Source organism: Telmatherina bonti (assembly GCF_933228915.1).
Source record: "Telmatherina bonti genome assembly, chromosome: 22".
Classification (NCBI taxonomy): Eukaryota; Metazoa; Chordata; class Actinopteri; order Atheriniformes; family Telmatherinidae; genus Telmatherina; species Telmatherina bonti.
In genome coordinates this window covers 9,106,561-9,129,965 of record NC_136631.1, presented here as the reverse complement: position 1 = coordinate 9,129,965, position 23,405 = coordinate 9,106,561, and the positions used below count along the sequence as shown (strand labels likewise).

The 23,405-nt window shown below is 40.7% G+C and overlaps 1 protein-coding gene across 1 annotated transcript; it reads left to right on the top strand.

The window, feature by feature from the left end:
• Positions 1 to 14,846: 14,846 nt before the first annotated feature.
• Positions 14,847 to 16,831, top strand: LOC306772363 (transmembrane protein 151B-like; the record flags this gene model as incomplete). The annotated part of the gene is made up of 2 exons (XM_079261806.1): positions 14,847 to 14,927; positions 15,422 to 16,831. The coding sequence occupies 2 exons, from the start codon at positions 14,847 to 14,849 to the stop codon at positions 16,829 to 16,831; spliced, it is 1,491 nt and encodes a 496-aa protein (XP_079117932.1).
• Positions 16,832 to 23,405: the final 6,574 nt, after the last annotated feature.

Genomic DNA, 23,405 nt, shown 5'->3' with positions numbered 1-23,405 from the left:
GTGGTTGTAAAGCACCGCTACACGTGCGGTTTCTTCAGTCTCCTCTGTGTCTACAATGCATCAGATCAGTGACGCGTGTGCTGCCACCTTCAGGAACGGAGTGGAACTGCAGGTCTGCTGTGAGGGAACAGGTGACAGGTGAACAAGGACAGCAGTTGACCTTTTGATCATATAAACAATGAGGCACTTAGGTAATGAAATTCGGTTTAAATGTAATTTTATGTTTAATTATAAAAGTCCAGTTTAAAACTCTCAACTATATAAGGTGTTGTAACAGTGGATAGCCTTGAACCAACAGGGTGGAAATAAAAGTATTGTTTAAAGCAATGAAATAAAATAAAATAATTAAAAAATAAAATGAAATAAAATAAAATATAAAGTGTTTTAAGAAATTATTTAAACTTGTTTAGAAATCACGAAATATCAAAATGTGCACTGACCTAGTCTTTATTTCCAAACAAGCTACATTACATAAATATACATTAGACAGCTTTGCCCTGAAATTTACTGTGTGATATTAATCTATCTAACTTTCTAAACTACAAATTTTCTATAGGCCTGTGGAAATGAAATATCTTCTGCCCCTTATTCTATCAATATCCAACTGAACAAAACTGAACCCCGTGTGTATTTTGGACTTTTTGTGTATAGGAAACATTACATTTTCTTTTTTTTTAAAGAGCCCAAGAGCTCACTTCTTGATTACATTTTTGTGTCTTTCTTTCTGTGGCATCATTACATCTATCTTGTTTGCATTCGCTTATAATCAGTTTACACATTTTGTGTTACTGAGAACTGTATCAGCTTGATCCTAGATGAATGAAAATAAACAAACAAAACATGCAAAATATATACATTTTATTTTACTTAAACTGCCTTTTATTTCTCCATACAGCAGAGCTTCTTTGTTGATTTATCTGTGGAGCAGCAAGAAAATAGATTTGACAAGATCATAACTTGAAATAAGACAAAATTAGTTGCATTTCTTTGTGATCATGATCTGATGAGAAAACAATGACAATCTAGTAAGAGGAAAGTGTGTAAACGGCTTCATTTTTCATGCTAAAATGCACTGAAACTCAACATTTTTACAGAATAAAGAGAAGAATCTACATGGCTCAGCATTACTTCAGAGTCAGACATCCGTGATGGAGTTTCCTACAGGTTATCTGTGTGTTCGGGGTGAGCAGACCACACAGGATCAGACAGAAGGTGTGTGCAGTGTGAAAACTAACCTTGATCTATTATTGAACATGGTAATATCATTTTACTGTTTGCCTGTTTTAGCTGTTACCATGGCAGGAGCTCATGTATAATTAAAGCATTTGGGAGTGGAGTAGTTGTACTCTGGGTATTTTCGGCTGCTTTTGACACATCTCTGAAGATGTTATTGATGTGACGTGATATTTTTTTTTTCTGAATGGGATGTAAAACATGTGAAACATTTTTTATGTTTCAATGGAGGGGCCAAAACTGAAAGAGGAGAAAGAAAAGGCTGGAAAAACTGTCAGGTTTAGAGTTGCATCTGCCAACAGCGGCCGGGTCCTGGCCGAAGTGTTCAAGGATGAGAGGACCTGGTACGGCTCAGCATCGGACTCAGTGGACTCTGATGGCACCAGCAGCTCAGAGGCAGAGCAGGGCAGCTTGCTGCACATCAGTGAGGCCAACAGTCACCTGAATGGCCTGGCGGTGGATGGCACTGGGGACGATCATGGCGGTGAGCCGGATGACCTGCTCTTGTACGCCACTGCCAAGAGAAACACGCTGTTCAGCAACAAGAGGGTCAACATCTGCAGCAAGAACGGGACGATACGAGGAGTGAGGAACAAAGTGAGCGCAGGCCAAGTGCTTTTCAACAACCTGTCCAGCATGTACTCGGTAAGTTGGTCTGACAGAAACAACAGAAAAACCACATTAAATCTTTAAATGAATTATTAACCCATAAAATCCAGCGTGAAATTTAAGATAAATGCAGTTTCTTGGACTTTCAATATCACTTTATGGTAAAAACTTAAAATCACAACTTGAATTTGTCTTCTACCCCTACCAGAAAGACTGTAAAAATGTTGAACTATCACATGGTAATAAATGTTACATAACTGTAAAAAAAAAATGGCACTTTTTTAGATCTTGTTAAAGGGACGAATAAAGACCCCCAATATAAAAATAGGACTTATCTGATAATATTTTCATGAATTGGGTCTTTATGGATGAATTAAAATGTAAAAATCCCTGTAAAATCTATTGATATTAAGGTGACTTTTTTTTTTAACCTGTCCTGTCCAGCATCTCAGCCTACAGAACAGCAATCTGCGTGCCATATTTTTGCCAGACATATTTGCTCTGTCAAGGGAGACATCTCATGTATATAGCTGCTCTTGATAATCTGAATATTTTTATTTATTTATTTATTTTTACATTTTTGGTGACATTAATTTTAATTTCTTTCTTTAAGGGTTCAAATCGCCAGAGACGAAGACCATGGGAAAAAGAGTGATGAGTGTGGAATATCTTCAGGGGAAAAACGGACCTTTAGAGCTGAGAGTTTCCTTGTAGCTCTCTCATTTTATTTACAAATGAATAACAAACCTCTAATATTTTCCCCAATACGTTAAATAGGACCAAAACCTATAGATTAGTCTGTAAGTTTATTTCTGGAAATATGATTTTAAAAAATTTAGCTCCTCCAAATTATTAAAGTGAAATAATATCTGAAATAACAAGGTAAAATATTAATATTATAACATAATATCTCAGTTGTTGGCTGTGTTAAAAACAGTTCTTTGATATATTTCTCAAAATGTTTTCTAAGAGTCTCACTTGTTAATTTGAGAGAGTCTAAAAGGTTTAAATAAAATCTCCACATTTTTAGATACAACCTCCAATCTTTGAGATGAAAAACCACATTTTCTGTTAGATTTAAAGCAGAATGTATATTGACAATCATTACACTGAAAATGAACATGTGTAGATCAAAATATTCCAGCGTCTGCAGGTTCTGATTAATATTTATCCTTATAAGGATTACAACACATTATAGATTTATTACTATTAACATTACTACTGCTACTACAAATAATCATACATTTTATTTAAAGAGCCTTCTACGAAACTCAAGGACACTTAATAAAATCAGAATATAGTAAAATAAATGGAGCACCATTACATTTATCATACTATTGTCATCAGAGTTTTTTCAGTTCAGTTCTGGCTTTAGTTTTAGAGGATTATAAACAGTAACATTTTAATTTCAAAATGCATGAACTACTGTGTTTCCACTGAGAAAATTGTACAACTTACATGACAAAAGCACATAATTTGACAAGAAGAAACCCTGAAGGGGTTTGGGGAAAGACTTTTGTATTTTTATATGATGTTGTTTGTATGGTTTTGATATCTGGAGGAGTTTTTCTTGTGATATGTGGCTGCATTCTGTCAAGATTTTGTAAACATTTTATATTATGTTTGTATAGATTTGGATGCTCACACAGACCACTGCATGTACACAAACCTGCGTTTTCATATTAATTATGGCTCATTTGCAGCAGGTTTCATGCTTCATACACACTGTTTTTCTGTCTTTTATCACAATTTAAGCATTGTGTTACAGTTTAACATTAATGTGACGGCATCATTTATATGTGATTTCTCTAAATAAACAGTAATGAATATGAGTCTCCTGTCTCTTCACTGTTAACAGAAACCCTCCAGCAATAATTGTCACTGTAATTTTTTTTAAAACAAACAATGAATGTTATTTGTCAAAAAAAAAACATTTTTAATCCAAGAAATCCAAAATCTACAGATTTTGTGTTTATATTTATGAAAAAAAAGCATAATTTACACATTGTAAAGTTGCAGAAAATGTGACGTTTGCCTGAAACTTTGCATAAATAATTATTTGAGGAGCTGCCTGTTCATTTTCTGTTATAAAATGTTTTTCTTTTGTATCACTTGATAATTGAAGCACATAATGCTAAAGACAAAGAAGAGCAGTGATTTACAGGCCATCAATCATCAAACCCTCCTTTGAAAACTTTAAGTTCATTGAACTTTACCCAATCCATCAAGTCAACGCCAAATCCTTTAAGGTTTTTTACTTATACACTTTGCTCAACAGTCACCAAAGTCTGTACCTTTATTTACATTGTCAATTATTGTCAAACAAATTTGTACTAAGACTAAACATGCGCTCTTCATCATTATAGGCCAGGGAACTTCAATCCAGGTCCTCAAAAGGCCAGCATACTGCAGGCTTTCCAGGTGTTTCTGCAGCAACACACCTGATTCAAATCAGTGTGTATTTAGCAGACGTGCACATTGCTTGTCTAATTCTGAGTCAGGTGTGTCCCAGCAGGGACATTTGGAAAACTTGCAGGACACTGACCTTTGAGGACCTGGTATGAGGGTCTCTGTTATAGGTGATAACTCACCAAACACTTCCAGTTCTGCCTGCAGAACAAGCAGGAACCACTTGGATGAATAAATACAAATATGAACAAAAACCAAACTAAAAGTGATGCAAAAGGAGGGAAATAGAAGATGTGGAAGTACAAGGATCTGCAAATGAATAATGACAATAAAACGTACAGTGGGAAGGGTGAGAGACGAGGGGGTCCAGGTGAATAATGACAGTGAACGTGTGGTATTTTCTGTCTGTTTCCATGCAGGTCACCAAGGCTGGTAACTGCATGAAATACAGAAAGAAAATAAAGAAAGTCAGTACAGAAAGTCTGTCTATATAAATAAATAAAGTTTTGACAGAAATGAAGGTAAAACTAATTAAACAGAGCAGAATAGGGAGGTGAAACTGATAGAAATGCATCAGGAAAAACTTTAAGATTAATGTGACAACATCAACTACATGTGATCATTTTGATGATTCCTCGCAACCTCCAAGAGATACTCATCTTTAATTAGATTTAATAAAACAGTAAACATACATTAATGCAAATCTGCAGCCAAACTGTTGGTCAGTTTGTGGATGTTCAATTAAAATGTTATTGTCAGAATTTTTTTTAATCAAATGTGTTTTTATGTGTGATATTTTATTCAGATGAATGTTTTATTAATCATTTTTCGCTGCTGTTTTGTGCTTTTCATCTGGGCTCATTTATTTGTTTTTGACTCTTTATTGCCTTTGTAATGAAATTTGCTGGTGTTTAACTTGCTTGCATTTAACCAACATGCAGCTTCACCTCCAAAGCTTTTAGGCACCTTCAAGTTCTTGAACAAAAACCCTAAATTATTCACTCTGGCAGCTGAGAACCATACAGCCAGACACCTTCATGTCGTCCTAAGTTACTTTGAACAAAAGCATCTGATAAACCAATGCAATTTATGATGCAATTGTGCTATCTTTGCAACTGCTCCTCTCTAAACCTTTACAGCTACAGCTTAATAAAACAGCTTTCTGCTGGCCATGTCATGCAATATATCTGTAATGTGACACCCTGCGACTAAACAGACTGTCTGAGAGCTGCCTCTGCTTTTATTAGGATGCTCTTCAGTGCATTTGTCGTGGCTGCAAGAACTAGATCCTCCCGAGTAACGGACAACACGTAGCCTTAATTTTAGATCTTTATTAAACAATGTACAATCTGGAACAGCAACAGAGTGGAACTCCACCACAAGGAGGGCTAAGACCTTCAAAAACCGTACATGCAGTAAAATCCCCCAATACAACAACCCATGCAATAAAAAGATTTAACTAGCACAATATAATCCTGTTAAAAAGACACCCCCCCAAAAAAAGAAAACCACACGAATGGAAACAAGAAAACAACAAAAAGGAATTTGCTACTATGGCCAGTTTCGTCAATAGTTTACCCCACCCCTTGCAGCAGGCTGAGGCTCCAGACAGAAAAAAACAACAAAAAAAGAAGGAAAAAAAAAAAACACCTGTACTGGTTGATCCACACCAACCAGTACAAAAACAAAACATAAAAAAATAGTCTCCACTCGAACAGCTAGGGTCAGTCTCAGTCACTCACAATCCAATTTCCCTTTAAAAGCAACAGCCTGGCGTGATGTCAACCACCACCAGGAAATCTTCATGAGACCCTAGCTGTCCTTCAGGACGCACTACATACACGGGATGATCTGGGCTCAACTGCGAAATAACAACAAATGGCTCGGGAGTCCAAAAAGGTGCCACCTTTCCCTTGGCTCTCCGCCGGAAATTACGGCATAACACTCTCTCACCTGGCACCAGAGGAAGAGCTCGAGCCTTACGATTGTAATGGCGTTGATCCCACTCTTGGCGACGGCGACTGTGCCTCCCCACCTGATCGTATGCCGCCACCAGCTGTCTCTGATGGTGTTTGACCCAGTCATCCAAGGGGACTCTAACCTGGGGAGGAGCCACATCGGCAGCCGAGCATGCCTACCAAAAACAACAAAATAAGGGGAAAGGCCTGTGGAGCTATGTGGGGTATTATTGTAGGCCTGCAACAAGTATGGCAACCTCTCAGTCCATTGGGCTTGCCCCTCCTGATCTAAGGTATTCAACAACCCCAACAAGGTCTTGTTGAACCGCTCACAGGCACCGTTCCCCTGCGGGTGATAGGGTGTTGTACGGCTCTTTGTACACCCATACAACTGGCAAAGTTGTTTCATTACCTCTGACTCAAAGGCTCCCCCCCGGTCTGTAAGGATGCGCTCCGGGCACCCAAAGACCTGAAGAACATGTTTCCATAGGGCCTTTACTGTGGTGGAGGCCGACTGGTCTCTAGTTGGAACTGCCACAGCATACCTAGAAAACAAGTCAGTCATTACCAGTATGTATGGGTAAGGGTCACCACTTCGTCCAAGGGAGAGATAGTCCAGTGCCAAAATCTCAAAAGGATATTGACTCATCACAGGGCGGAGTGGGGCCCTGGTTTCACGACCTGCATGGCCCAAGACACATAGTTGGCACTCAGCAGCCCAGCGCTGAGGATCCTTCCCCATACTCTCCCAGTAGACACGAGGCTTCAGGACTTGCGCCATGCGTTGCCTCTGGCATGCCCAAATGCTTGGTGGCATGATGTCCACACCTTATGGCGCTCCAGACAGGGCACAACCACTGGGTTTAAAACTTGCCCAGTCCTTGGGTCTTGACTCGCCCTCACCAGAACACCCTCACACAGGCCTAGGCGGTCCCATTCCTTCACCAGTCTCCGACCACCAGGGGTAAGGCCCACCAAATCAAGCTGTTGGTAGGGCTTCCCTTGCTCCTTCCACTGCCTTAGCTGGGCCAAGTCTGGATCTGCACCCTGGTAACTCTGCCAGTCCAGACCGAGGTCCCCATCCTCCTGGAGAACTCGACCCTGTACATGCTCAAGCCCCAAGGTTTCAGATGGTAGCCCAACTGACTGGCTGCTGGCCATCACTGGCAACCTAGATAGCGCATCAGCATTCTGATTGGTGGACCCCGGCCTATGGCACAACTCAAAATCATAATTTGCCAACTGAGCCACCCACCTTTGTTCTGTTGCACCCAAGGTGGCGGTCTGCAAATGTGTCAAGGGCCGATTATCAGTGTAGACCCTAAAAGAAGCCCCCCAGAGATAGTCTTTGAATTTCTCTGTTACAGCCCATTTCAGTGCCAGTAACTCCAGCTTGAACGAGCTATAGTTCTTATTGCGCTCAGCTGGGTGAAGACTACGGCTTGCGTATGCAATTACCCTCTCTCTTCCCTCTTGAACTTGAGCCAACACTGCACCCAATCCTTGGAAGCTGGCATCAATATAGAGGCGGAAGGGTATTTTAAAATCAGCATACGCCAAGATTGGGGCCTGAAGGAGGGCCTCCTTTAGCCTTTCAAAGGTAGCTTGACAGTCAGTGGTCCAGGTGACCTTGGCTGATTTAGCTCCCTTTGTCCCCTGCAGTAGGGTGTTCAATGGCCCTGCAATCTTTGAAAACCCTGGCACAAAACGCCAGTAATACCCAGCAAAGCCCAAAAAGGAACGGACCTTTTTGACCGTAGTTGGAACAGCCCACCCCTGTACGGCTGCAGTTTTCTCTGGGTCAACTGAAACCCCCTGCTGACCAACAACGTGGCCCAAATAGTACACTTCACGCTGGAACAATTTACACTTCTGAGGGTGCAGCTTAAGGCCATGGTGCTGTAACCGGGCGAACACCTGTTCAAGGTGACCTAGATGAGTGTCAAAATCAACTGAATAGACAATGACATCATCCAGGTATATCAACAGGAAATCGTGGACCTGTCCCCCCAAGCACCTTTGCATAAGGCGCTGAAAAGTAGGAGGGGCATTACATAAGCCAAAAGGCATCCGCTCCCACTGGTACAGGCCCATAGGTGTGGTAAAGGCGGTCTTCTCTTTGTCACGGGGATCAACTTCGACCTGCCAGTAGCCACTGGCCAGGTCAAGTGTTGAATACCACATGGCCTGGGTTAATCCAGTCAGCGACTCCTCAATTCGGGGAAGCGGAAATGCATCCATGTGTGACTGCATTAAGCTTGCGGTAGTCAACACAGAACCGCCATGTTCCATCTTTCTTCCTAACCAACACCACTGGAACAGCCCAGGGACTTGAGCTCTCTGTGACAACACCACTGGCCAACATTCCCTGCAGCAAGGTACGCAGCTCAGAGTAAAGGCTTGATGGGACTGGCCTGTAACGCTCCCTTACTGGGGGAGCGTCCCCTGTAGGTATTGAGTGCAACACAGCACTTGTCCGCCCATAATCTTCGTCATGAGATGCAAAGACATGGATCCATTTTTGTAACAGGCCAGTCAGCTTACCTTGCTGTTCCTCACTCAGCCCATCACCCCGAAGGGCAAGAGCTGGATGATCACCCTTAGGGTGTACACTAATACAGCAAATGTCTACTTCCACTTCGTTGTCATTTCCAGGTCGCAAGACTAGTTCCTTTTGACTTTGTATGTCCATGGGATCGATCTGTGAAACCTTAGCCAGAGGCCTACGAGGGGGTAGTTCAACAGGGTAAGGGTGGGGATTACAAATTCGGAGGGGCAGTTTGCCATCCCGTAACTGCACAACAGCTCTCCCAACCCTCCACTCCCCAGCATTACCATCTAGATCTTCTACCAGGCAACAATATGACTGCCCAGCAGTTTGCGGAACCTGTGCCCACACTAGGGTCTCTGCTTCAGGAGCAAGGACCACCTTGTCCATTGTCTGCAAGCGGGCAGTCCCCTGGAAGTCCTGGAGGGGACCAGTGACCTGCACATTACGGCACACCTTGAAGGCCCTTTCCCAAGCCTTACCTTCAGCATAAGGCAGGGTTGATTTAAAAGCAGCCAAACCAGGGTGCCCACCCTGAAATAGTGAGTCCCAACAATGACTTATAACATTCATCCCAAGAATCCCATATTCTGACTGAAGACATTGGTCTTCCACGATGATTACCCCCTTGGAAGGTACTGCTATCCCCCCGATGTCAAAGTCCAAAATGGCATAGCCAACATATGGCAAATTCAACCCATTTGCTGCTCTTAAAGAGAGCCAGGGAATATCTGCAGCCCCCTGAACCCGTTCTTGCCTTATATGACGTTGAAACAGTGACTGGCTAAACAGGGTTACCTGGGACCCTGTGTCCAGGATACAAGGGATTGTGCTGCCTTGTACCTTCACTTCAACCTCCGGACACTGGCCAATCAACGCGGGCTTAAGGGAAATCTCCGTTTGGGTTTCCTCCTCGGCCACCTGCCCTGCAGTGGCTGAGGCAGTCAAAAATCCTGAGGCCGAGCTTGACTCGGAGGAAAGTCTCTCTGCACATGCCCTGGGCGGCCACAACGTAGACAGATTGGCCTTCCCTGGTCATCCCACCGCAATATCCTATCTCGCTGACGGCGAGGTGCTGACTCTTGAGCCCACTTAGGCTTTGCAGTTGAAGGCCCCTGGCTGCTGGGGGGGGAGGATTCCGGCGAAACTGTTCACGCATCTCCCCAAGGATATCATCCTTCAGGGAAGATAATTGCAGCCGTACTTCCGTAAGCACCTCTGCCTTCAGGGCCTCACGCCACTCATCTGCCGGTGTGGCAGACATGGAAACATGTGCTGTGGTTGGGGTCTGAGTGGGAGCATAAGCCCTCTGTGCGCCTACCTCTTCAGCCTGTTGTTGCTCCTGCTCCACCACCTTCACCTCCTTACTTAAATCTGTGAATGTAAGGGTGGGGTTACGCCTTACCAGTTTCTGGAGTTCAATACGTACAGGCCCATGAGAGAGTCCGGCCACCAACTGGGACCACAACATTTCATCGTCGGCTTCCACAGGCCCGGGCTCCTTCACCCTCCACCTGGCAAGACACTCACGCAACCGCAAAATGAATGCCCCCACCTCCTCCCCAGGCAGCTGTTTGCATGTAAAAAATTGTGTTTTTAACTGGACCCCGGTCGCCTGATCCCCATAAAGGTTCTCTAGTGCATCGAAAATCTTACCAGGGGTGTCACGGTTTGCAGCTGGAAGCAGTAAAATTTCCCATCTCGCATCCCCCTGTAGAGCACTTAACACAAAATCAACCCTCTGTGCCAGATTTAAGTTTTGGGCCCTAAGAAAAATCTCAATTTGAGCACGCCAGTCAGAAAACCCCACTGGCTTCTCCTTCTCTCCAAACTTGGGTACCCAGTGTGCCCCCAGCAGCCATGGCATCACGAGTACATTGGTTGCATCCACCCCTCCCTGTGCCTCGTCTGCCATGTTGTCCGTACTTAGAGAGGATCCTGCCAACAACGCCAAAATTATGTCGTGGCTGCAAGAACTAGATCCTCCCGAGTAACGGACAACACGTAGCCTTAATAAATTTTAGATCTTTATTAAACAATGTACAATCTGGAACAGCAACAGAATGGAACTCCACCACAAGGAGGGCTAAGACCTTCAAAAACCGTACATGCAGTAAAATCCCCCAATACAACAACCCATGCAATAAAAAGATTTAACTAGCACAATATAATCCTGTTAAAAAGACACCCCCCCAAAAAAAGAAAACCACACGAATGGAAACACAAAAGAAAACAACAAAAAAGGAATTTGCTACTATGGCCAGTTTCGTCAATAGTTTACCCCACCCCTTGCAGCAGGCTGAGGCTCCAGACAGAAAAAAACAACAAAAAAAGAAAGAAGGAAAAAAAAAAGAAAAAAAACACCTGTACTGGTTGATCCACACCAACCAGTACAAAAACAAAACATAAAAAAATAGTCTCCACTCGAACAGCTAGGGTCAGTCTCAGTCACTCACAATCCAATTTCCCTTTAAAAGCAACAGCCTGGCGCGATGTCAACCACCACCAGGAAATCTTCATGAGCAGCGGAGTCCTGGTCTATCCCGCTGACGTTCCTTTCACTCACGCCACCGAAGCATCAAAGGGAAGTCCTGAATCCCCAAGCCGATCAATCCCTTCCGTGATCTTCCAGCGGCATCCCCCTCTGGCCACAGCAGCTGTTGAGCGAATTGCAGCAATGAGAACACACCAGTCACTGTATTGCCGAATAATGATGAGCACCATCCATGCCACTAAGCAGACACACATTCCTTTATATATATATATATATATATATATATATATATATATATATATACTTAGAGAGCGTTGAATTCTAATCCATTTCGTGACCAGCCACCACCATCGCCGTCGCTGCTGCCAAGAGTGTTCCTCTGGACGTCACATGCCTTAGTTTCTCCCCTCACTTCCACCTTGGCTACTTTTATAGACTTGGAAATGTTTGTGTTCCAATCACCTGATTGCCCCCACCTGGCTCTCATTAACCAGCAGACAGAGTCCAATCCCATTGTGAGCTTTCATTTTCACAGTCATTAGCTCTTGACACCAAAAGCTTTACTCACAAGTCCAACACATATACACACATATTCTAAGGATAAGGAGAAAAAAAAACACATTTAAAACCCATGCCTCTTGACACATTTACTCCAAAGATGGCTGATTTCACTCCTAATATTTATCATAACAGGGACTTTAATACAACACACAAGCAAAAAAAAAAAAGGTTTTGAATTCATCTGAAAATAAAGGATTTTATCTTTTATATTATATTCTCTCAGTAAAACATTCAACAACAAAAATAAGGATTTGTTTGTAGAGTCAAACCAACAGACTTCAATTAAATCAGAATTATATTTAATTAAATTAAGCTTGTTCTTATAGTACGAGTTAATGCTTAAATAATCTCAAACCACTTTTACAGACACAGTTCAATTCAGTCCAGTTGCTCATAGTTTAAATGAAAACAAATCCAGTCTGTGATCAATATTAGTCTAGTTTATGACAACTGTTGGGTGTCCCCTTCTTTATCAATCAAGAGCAAGATGATCACAACATTCAGCTCAGCATCCGCCTCTCTGCTGACCTCTTGTGGGACACAAACACTGAAACTATTGTGAAGGAGGTTCAGCAGCGACTACGTGTCTTCTGGTCTTAGAGAACAGCTTCTATACAGCTGCTGCTGCTGCTGCTGTGATCACTGCTTGGCAGGGATTGGCCTCACCTCACTGGATGCATAACAGAGGACAGCAAAGCGCTGCAGAGAGTGACCACAACAGCATAAAAAGACAATTAGCTGCCTTTACTGGCAGAAATCTTTGAGTTCTGCTTCCTGAGAAGGATTGAGACATTATCGGCGGACCGCTTACATCCGGCGAGATGCTACACATCAATCAGATCACACAGCAACAGATTTACAGACAGCTCTTCCCCCCTAGACCATAACAACAGCAAACAAATGTGGACACATAATTTCACTTCCATGCATGCATACATTCAACATATACTGTAATAAATGAAGGCCACTGGTAGTGTTAGGGTTAACCCTAACCCTTTACACTGACTTTACTCTCTCTGTTCTCATTTTATAATGTTAATTTTCTTTATTTCTTATAATCTCCATGCTTTTTTTTTTTTTTTTTTTTTTTTTTTTATCATTGTACTTTTATTGCGATTTTGAGCACCTTCATTTTGTTGCACATTATTTTATAATGTAAACAAAGTCAATTCTGTTGTTAAAAAAATACAAACCTGGCTAAGGAAACCAATCGATTCCACCAAATTTCCTTTGTGATTTAATCCCTTTGTGCTTAGCGTGCACAGCGTGACCGAGGAAAGGAAAAAAAAAAAACCCTTCCTAATAATAGGAAAGGAAAACCTCCAGCAGAACCAGTTCAGGAAAGGAGACCATCTGCCTTGACCAGTTGGCGTAGAGAGGACAGGAAAGAGGGATCAACAAGCACCATAACTGTCTGTCAGAGGAACCTGCTGAGAAAGAAAAGAGGAAACAAATGAATGATGGCATTAAGAAGGACATGAGGGACATGGGACGTCCCCCGGCAGGCTAAACCAGTAGCAGCAGAACTAAATATCTATAAACTTTACCAAAAAGAAATGTTAGATGTTTAATCTTAAAGATAGAGAGACTGCACTGCTTCTACTTGGAAACCATGAGATCTTTAAGATCCAATGGAGCTGAAACTTTAAGTGTAAGAGTGGCCCTGACTATAAAAGCCCTCTCCGAGCATGCAGCTGATTTCAGCTTCCAGAAACCACTGAAAGTCCATCCAGGCTTGTCTCTCTGTTCTTTACTTAGTCTTTTTAGAGCTACAGGAAACCGGAAGAAGGATAAGCAAAAGAAATAAAAAGTTTTCCTCATGAGTAAATGCACCTAAGCATGGTCAAAGACTACTAGTGTGCTCTCTGGGCTCCACAGCAACAACTAACAGTAAAGAGAAACTACGTGGATGGCTTGTTAAGCCAGAACCAGTCAGAAGAACAAGCCTTAATTGTCCTCAATTAACCTCGTTAAAGTCCAAAACCTTCTCAAAATTAAACAAGTCAATATTCTACTAACAAAAAACGGCACTAAATGGAAAAAATAAATAAAATAAATAAGAAAATAAAATAGATAAGGAAATAAAATAAAATAAGATAAATAAATAAAATTTTGATATAAAATAAATTTATATATATATATATATATATATATATATATATATATATATATATATATATATATATATATATATATATAATAATTAAATAAAATAAAAATAAAATAAACTAAATGGCACTAAGACCAAGAGCTTTATATGTTATGAGTTTGATTTTAAAAACTATTCTGGACCCTACTACAGCCAGTTGTACTGGCTGAACTGGTACCTGTTCACTGTCACGGTCAAGTTCAGAACTTTATAAAAGTGTCTAATCTAAGCTGTATAAATTCACATTTTCACATAAATTTATCATCTTTTCATAAACATGTGATAGGATATGTGAGTGAGGCATCACAAACAATCCACTGACCGAAAACCTATTAAAAGAGACAAAAAAAAATGCAAATTAACGCACCTGAAAAAGTTGCTGATCAGACTGATAAGAAGTTATTCAAATAAACCACAAAACAGATTATTATTTTTCTAAATACGTTGATCTCACCAGTCCAAATAACCAATGTCAGGCTGTGCCAGTTTTAGGTTGCGACTTTCCCTTTAAGCGGCAGCTTTCTGCAACAACACACCTGCCTCAGTCAGCACCATGGACAGCGACTCTCTCCACCAGACCCCCGTCCCCTCCTGATGGATCCGCAGCGGGCCCTGAGTGGCTGGGCATGATCCTCCGGTAATGACGAGCAGCTAATCCAGCTAGATCCACCAGCACGCCGCAGCGAAGCGTGCAGGATGCGGGCTTTCCTGCAGAATCATCCCGCTTTTCTGTCTGACAAGAAAAGCCATGAAATGACAGCAGATGCAACGCTGTAGCTCGTCTCGGATGAGAGATGCTGTAGAGGCAGAGCAAAGGTAGTGAAAGCTCTTCCTCTTCTTCCCACTCCACGCCCTGTCGGTATTTATCAATAGCAGCCCGGCACCATGTCTCCTCCAGCATCGGCGGCGGCCACGGCCAGTGAAAGCAGCACGACCACCGTCTTCGAGGAAGACACCAGGGAGGAGGTATGATCCTGGCTTTTTTTTTTTTAAATAAGATGCGCTTTTTATGTGGAATGTTAGGTTGTTTATTTTGTGTCGCAGAGCTTTAATGCTGTGAAGACAACCAGTCGCTGCAGGTGAATTATTCCAACCTACTGGGATTTAGTAGTAAAATAAATCTCATTATTTGACATTAATCCAAAACTCATGACCTGCATTGATAATGCCAGGCTATATATTACAAAGGGCATGTGTTGTAGTTTACCTGTCTGCCACCTTTCATCTGCTGTGGGCCTGAAATATCTCACCTGCAACGTGATAAGAAACGTCGTCCTTGCTTTTGCATCTTTCATGTAATCCCTCATTGAGTGCATGAACCGATTTATTGATGCGCATTATTAAAAAAAAAAAAAAAAAAAGCTCCTGCAGAAGTCAGCAAGCCCTTTAGAGACACGTGATCGTAGATTTTTATTATAATCTTTTGTCACTTCTTTGCTTTGTTTTGTTTGATCCAACAGCAAAGACCCCTAAAGCAATCTTTGAGCAAGTCATTATGTCGGGAGAGCTTTTGGAAATGCCTCGTCTTGTCCATTCTCATGTACGGCTGCGTGGGAGCGATGGTTTGGTGTCACGTTACCAAGGTGACCCGCCTTACCTTTGACAGTGCCTTCAAAGGGAAATCCATGATGTACCACGACAGCCCCTGCTCTGATGGCTACATCTACATCCCTCTGGCCCTGCTGGGCATGCTCTACCTGGTCTATCTCGTGGAGTGCTGGCACTGTCACGTGAAGAATGAGCTGCAGCACAAAGTGGACGTGGAGAACATCTACGAGCGCATCCAGAGGATGCAGCAAGCGAAGCCCTGCATCTGGTGGAAGGCCATCAGCTACCACTATGTCAGGCGAACACGACAAGTCACGCGGTACCGCAATGGAGATGCGTACACCAGCACCCAGGTTTATCATGAACGTGTCAACACCCACGTGGCGGAGGCTGAATTTGATTACAGCCACTGTGGGGTCAAAGATGTTTCCAAACAGCTGCTGGGGTTGGAGAAGTCTCCTCTCACAAAGATGCGCTTCACAAAGTGCTTTAGTTTCGCCAATGTGGAATCAGAGAATTCTTATCTCACGCAAAGAGCGAGGTTTTTCACGGACAACGAGGGCCTGGATGACTACATGGAAGCCAGAGAGGGCATGCACCTGAAGAACATCGACCTGAAGGAGTACGTCATGGTGCTGTCGGATCCAGAGCACCACCCCTGGTATCTGTCCCACTACGTCTTCTGGTTTGCGTCATTCCTCACCTTCTCCTGGCCTCTCAGAGTCTTCACCGAGTACCGCACAGCATATGTTCACTACCGGGTCGAGAAGCTCTTTGGGCATGATTACCTCCCCGTGACACCGTGTGATGATCGCCCATACTGGCGTCGCATCCCTCGCGTCAACACCATTGACAGCACAGAGCTGGAGTGGCACATCCGCTCCAATCAGCAACTGGTTCCCAGTTACTCTGAAGCTGGGCTGATGGATTTAGCCCAGTGCCCATCCAGCTTCAGTGGGGTTCGTCAGAATTGTGAGCGCTGCCACAGAGCCATCAGCTGCTCCTCGGTGTTCTCCAGGAGCGCGCTCAGCATCTGCACAGGCGCGAGCTCCCGCATCCCGTTCAGCGGCAGCCGCTTCTCCCTGGCGCGGCGCTACGGCTCCCAGCGCAGCTGCTTCTGGAGGAGCGGCAGCCTGGAGGACCAGGAGAGTCCCAGCGAGAACACCCGCTGCCTGTCAGAGCGCCTCACCACAGACGACGAGGGGCCTCCAGACTACGATGATGCCCTTTGCTACCCCGTGCTCATCGTCCACTGCAGCGAGAACTGCCACAATCACAGATCTTTCCACAGGAACGGCTCCTGCGTGGAGACTTCTTTATGACTTTAGTCGCTGAAGACACGCAGTGGCTCCTCTTGTAGCATGCAAACACTTTAAACATCACAAAAAGCAAGCAAACAAGTCTGTATGGGAGCCCCAGTCTCTCCACTTGTAAATTAAATTAAGTTGATCAAAATCTCATAATAATCAGATTAAAAGTCATAATTATGAGACTAAAAGGCATGATTATGAAGTTTAATTCAATTATGAAATAAGAAGAGGTATTATGAGGTAAACATTCATTAACTTTTTATCCTTATGAATTGATTTTATCTTGTAAAGCACTTTGTTTTGCTCGTGGCATGAAAAGTGCTAAAAAAATAAAGTTTATTTTGATTTGATTTGACATGAAGTTTTTATCTAAATTCTGACTTTTTGTCTCATAATTACTCTTTGAAAAATTTCATGATGACTTTATTTCATAGACCGTATATGAAAGATATCTTTATATTTTATTTATTTTCATATATTATTTTTATGTTCTAAAATTATATATATATATATATATATATATATATATATATATATATATATATATATATGTATATATATATATATATATGTATGTATTTTATATTTATTATATATTTTTTATATGAAAGATATCTCTTCATATACAGTCTATGCTTTATATCTTATAACAGTCACACTTTACAATAATGGTACAAATCATATACTTAATGTGCAACTCATGATGAACTTGCATTAATTTATGAAGACTTTATCATGAATTCCTGCTCGTCATGAACTAATGATGATCTCAATGTTGATTCTTGTGATTACTTGACCCCTAATTGATGATCAATTGATGAACATTAGTTTACTGTTAATTCATCAATATGTTAACAAATTTTCCCAGTTTAGATACAAGTATATCATCTATTTCCCTGCTCCTTTTTTGAAAATTTTATTTAAAGCAAGACACACTCAAATAAGTTGACTTGGGTAACATGGATATGTGAAAGTGCTTGGAGTGATTATTAGGGTTTTAATATCACTGTATAAATGCAGTGCATTTAATAAAGATAAGACACTGGTATATTAAGGAAATGCTTTATATTAAATACATAGCTGTTTTAGTAACAACAAAACAAAACAAACAAACAAAAAACCTACTATAAACCTTTATTAATAGTCACTCAAGGTGCTTTTACGTCCATGTTTACCCAAACGAACTTCTTTGAGTGTTTGAGTGTTTCTTTTAGTCTTGAATGTTTCTATTTAAGCTGGCAAATACATCATCATATTGTTGAATTAACAGTGAACTAATGTTGACTAATTGATCAGTTAAGGATCAAGTAAACATATGAATCAATGTTGAGATCATCATTAGTTCATGATGAGCAACAGGAATTCATGGTTAATAAATACATTAGTTCATCATGAGTAACACCTTATTTAAATATATGATTTGTACCATTATTTTAAAGTGTTACCCTTATAACTATGAGTTTTAATCTCATCATTATAATTTTAAATCTCAATATATGTGACTTTAAATCTAATTATGACAAAATACTTTGCTAATATTTTTTATTTTACAAGTGGGGGTTATGTGCTTCTGTAAGATTGAAAGCCGGACATGCAGATTCATGCTCCTATCAGAAACAACTGCCTGAATGTTGAATGTGTGAATCACCAAAGCAATAACAGCAGACAGTGTGTGCAGAACAACCTGACAGAGAAAACACACAAAAGACACACAGATAAAACTGCCTGGTATTCCAGGGAACACAAAGCAAAACAAAAAGATAAGTAGACAAAGACTGTTACACTGTACACAATTGCCATAGCTTTGAAGATCTCATGTTTAATGCAGATAAATACAAAGCTGCAGTTACCTCATTAGACCTTATACAGAGGCCACGGTGTACATGATCAAAAATCTCCCGTTAACACAATATTTCAGAGACAAACAGAATGGAGCTGGTTTTATCAAGACGATGGAGGAGTTCCTGCAACATGCAACATCACAGCAATAACGGCGACAACACATGTCCTCTCAAATGAAAATCTAAGAAGAAAATCAATCAAAATGTTGTTCTTATGCAGATCAAAGGAAGCTCCAATTCAAGAGACAGATTAACCCTCATAAATCCTTCTACGATGTTGGAACATCATCATCATTGATGTAAAGTGCTGTAATTAATTTTTTTATTAATCAACATGCCACATATGTTTCTTCATACATTTCCCCGAATGCCTTTTAACAGCTACAAACAACCGGTTGAAGCTTAATTTCAGCTTCTCTGTTGATGGGAAGATGGTGACAAGATTACATTGTTGTTTCTCAGCAGTGGGTTTGTGCTGGCTGTTGGTGCTACATGGCAGCTTCAGAGAAAAGCATCTTTTAGGTTTAGGTGTAAACGACTGACAGCTAACACAGTGTTTACTGCTGTTTTTTGTAATCTTCACCATGCAGTGACACAGATTTGGTATCTGCAAGGGAACGAGACAAAAGAAAACAGATTTTTTTTCCTTTTACATTTGATTCATTTGCCTTGATTGACCCAGAAATTCAAAAACATTGCAGCACTGAGGCTGTGAAATCTTACGAATCTTTATCTTTTCAGATTATAAAAGCTTAACCACCTGTAATAAATCAAGGAACATAAATAATTTAAGCATTTTGCCTTGAATATGAGTTATCTGCTGCCTACTGCCACGACAAAACCTGCAACTGTGCTACAAACACCTCGATGTGTCAGTACATGATGATGTGGACAGAAAATATAAGGACTTTTACACCAGGAGTCTGTTGAACACCTCGACAGGTGGATTTCATCTGTAAAAAAGAAAACAACAAAAAAGCTGTGTGGATCAAAATCCGTTCATGAAGCCATGACTGAATTTGCATGATCTCTCTGCAGAGAAGCTGTGTTCAAACCATAAAACATACATGAATGTAAACCACCAGCATCTATAAATACTGTTATGTCTATTATGTGTGTGTGGTAAAGGAACAATGCTCCATTTTAATCTGTAAAACGATCATTTCACAGTTTACTGTGTATCGAACGTGTCGCAGGAGCGAACTCTGACATCACACCTCCTGAAGTAGACTTTGGCTGGTGAAGGATTTGGGAATCTTTAGAAAGGAGTTTACAGGCAGCATATGCAAATATGTTAATGCACTCACATCTACACACACATTACACATACTTTATACTACGAACATTTTTATAAAGTCTAACACATATCTTGTTCTGTCATTGTTTTCAATGATGTGGTGACGTCAGTATTATGCACATGGTCCAAGTGATGCGTCACAAAATGTCGTGGGGCTGAATGTTTATGTAAATTATCTTCAAACATGCAAATGCTCAGACCTGAAACAAAAAACAACTTGTAAAAATTTCAGAATGTTGTTGTCATTATAATCAAATGGGCTGTATCAATAACTTGATTACCTTTGGAGAAATTAATTTGAAGTAATATAATGCTGGAAAGATTAAAGTTGCAATAAAAGTCTGGCGTTTGCTCCTTGTGTTGTTGAAAATGTTGCTGGCTGAAATCATTCAACTTTCACTATATGTCTCAGCTTATATGTCTTTCTAAGAGGAACATGAGTGTAAATAAATACCATGTTTCCTTTAAATTCTATTCATGCCTCTAATTGTCACGGGTGAGGGTACAGAACAATGAGGCAGGATGACGAACCAGGACGTCTTTAAATCGCAAATGTGACACGTTAACACATGAAGCAAACACAAGATGCAAAGAAGCAAACACATGAAGCAAACACTTGAAGCAAAGAAGCAAACACATGAAGCAAACACTTGAAGCAAAGAAGCAAACACATGAAGCAAACACTTGAAGCAAAGAAGCAAACACATGACGCAAATACTTGAAGAAAAGAAGCAAACACATGAAGCTAACACAAGTTAACAAAAGAAGCAAAAGCATGAAGCAAAGAAGCAAACACTTGAAGCAAAGACGCAAACACATGAAGCAAACACATGAAGCTAACAAAAGAAGCTAATACACGAAGCAAACACATGAAGCAAAAAAGCAGACACATGGCGAGAACACATGCAGCTAACACATGAAGCTAACAAAAGAAGCAAAAACATGAAGCAAAAAAGCAGACACATGACACAAACACATGAAGCAAAGAAGCAAACACTTGAAGCAAAGAAGCAAACACATGAAGCTAACAAAAGAAGCTAAAACATGAAGCAAAAACATGAAGCAAAAAAGCAGACACATGACACAAACACATGAAGCAAACACATGAAGCAAAAACTTGAAGCAAAGAAGCAAACACATGAAGCTAGCACAAGAAGCTAACAAAAGAAGCAAAAACATGAAGCAAACACATGAAGCTAACAAAAGAAGCTAATACACGAAGCAAACACATGAAGCTAACAAAAGAAGCTAATACACGAAGCAAACACATGAAGCAAAAAAGCAGACACACGGCGAGAACACATGCAGCTAACACATGAAGCAAACACATGAAGCTAACAAAAGAAGCAAAAACATGAAGCAAAAAAGCAGACACATGACACAAACACATGAAGCAAAGAAGCAAACACTTGAAGCAAAGAAGCAAACACATGAAGCTAGCACAAGAAGCTAACAAAAGAAGCAAAAACATGAAGCTAACACATGAAGCAAACACATGAAGCAAACACATGAAGCAAAAACATGAAGCTAACAAAAGAAGCTAATACACGAAGCAAACACATGAAGCAAAAAAGCAGACACATGGCGAGAACACATGAAGCTAACACATGCAGCTAACACATGAAGCAAACGCATGAAGCAAAGAAGCAAACAAGCAAACAAATGAAACAAACACAAGAGGCTAACACAAGAAGCTAAGACATGAAGCCAACAAAAGAAGCTAAAACATAAAGCAAACACATGAAGCTAACAAAATTAACCAGCAACTGGGAACAGAAACCAAAGGCTATAAATACTGAGGAACAGAGCAAGACACAGGTGAACTGGATGAACTGAGTCCAGGTGTGCTAAATGAACGGAAAGGCAACAGGAACAGGAAACATTGAAATAAAGGAAAACTACAAAATAAAGCAGGAAACTAAAACCAATAAAACCCATTAAACATCACATCATGCCTTCACCTGTACTCACTCGGCTTGTCCAACCACAGCTGTGCAACTCCCACCATTACCAAGGCATATTGCTCTACCCATCGAATCACCATTCCAGTATCGTTCTGGAAGTGCTTTCCCCTGTTCCAGCATTTTTCATCTGTCCTTTTTTTTGGAAATAAATACATCTTTAACTCATCAGAGCATCTTTGTGGCACGAGCCCTTCTCAACACATGACATCCTAAACCTAAAAAATTCTCGCTGGTTGATGCATCCGGCTACTGATCAGATGTTACTTTGAATACTGCTGGTTTAAACCCAAATGGACATACAAGAACATGACATTGATCGACATAAACTGTCCAACTATTCAAACAATCCAACAACTGTATGAACATTCAGCTGATATGTTGGACATGTGTACTACTGCTTCACACAAACCTGCTTCAAAAAGAGAAAAAAGACAGAATGTCCCTTTAATCCTTTAAAGCTCAACATAAGAAAAACTGGGAGAAAGTCAAGTATTTATTCTGAATTATTTAGTTGGCCTGTTAATAAAATTAGATTTTTTTTTCTTTGAAATTTTAACATTTATTAATGGGTGACAGTAGCTCAGGTGGCAGAGCTACTTGTCATGTGACCTGACGGTCGGTGGTTTGAGTCCTGCTCCCGTATACTGCTGCAACCCAGAGGGGGGACACGATTGTTCCCAAGTCCGGATAAATGGAAAGCGTTACATCAGCAAGGATATCTGGTGTAAAACATGTGCCAAGCATTCAACCGTGCCATGACTTGCTGTGGCGACCCTTTCAGAGGTACAAGCTGAAAGGGAAACAAGAAATTTTAGCATTTCTTACTGTGTCAACGTTACTGTAGTCAGATGTTTTTAATTCATTTTATATTTTATCTTGTTTATTTATTATTATTATTATTATTATTATTATTATTATTATTATTATTATTATTATTAATAATAATAATAATAATATTATTATTTATTATTATCTTATTCATATATTATTATGTTTATAAATTGTTTATTTTTATTATTATTATTTATTATATCTACACTGGGGGTGGGGTTGCTGTCTGTCCTTATTTGAGTTTGTGGCTTCCGTTAAATTGATCCAACAGCACTGAAGTTCTGCTCAATGACTGATTAACCTGATGCAGTCTGAGTAGGGATACATAGAAAACCTGCAGGATTGTGGCCCTCAAGGACACCGTGTATGTGAAATGGGCAGGGGTCTAACGCCACTGTGCTTCTGGCTGGAATGGCTGAAAAAATTGTGAAAAAAGTGGGTTTAACTTAAAAATATGGAGAGAAAAAGTAAATAAAAATGACCAGATTTTGTTTCAGCTGTGTAAGACAAATTGTTGATTTTTTTAATGAAACTCGAAGCAGATGTGAAAGAAAGTAACCTTTTGAGTCCCTGGACACCATAATGTGTGTGTGTGTGTATGTGTGTGTGTTTGGTTATGTTTCCTTGCTCTTCAAAACATTGCCTCAAAAAAA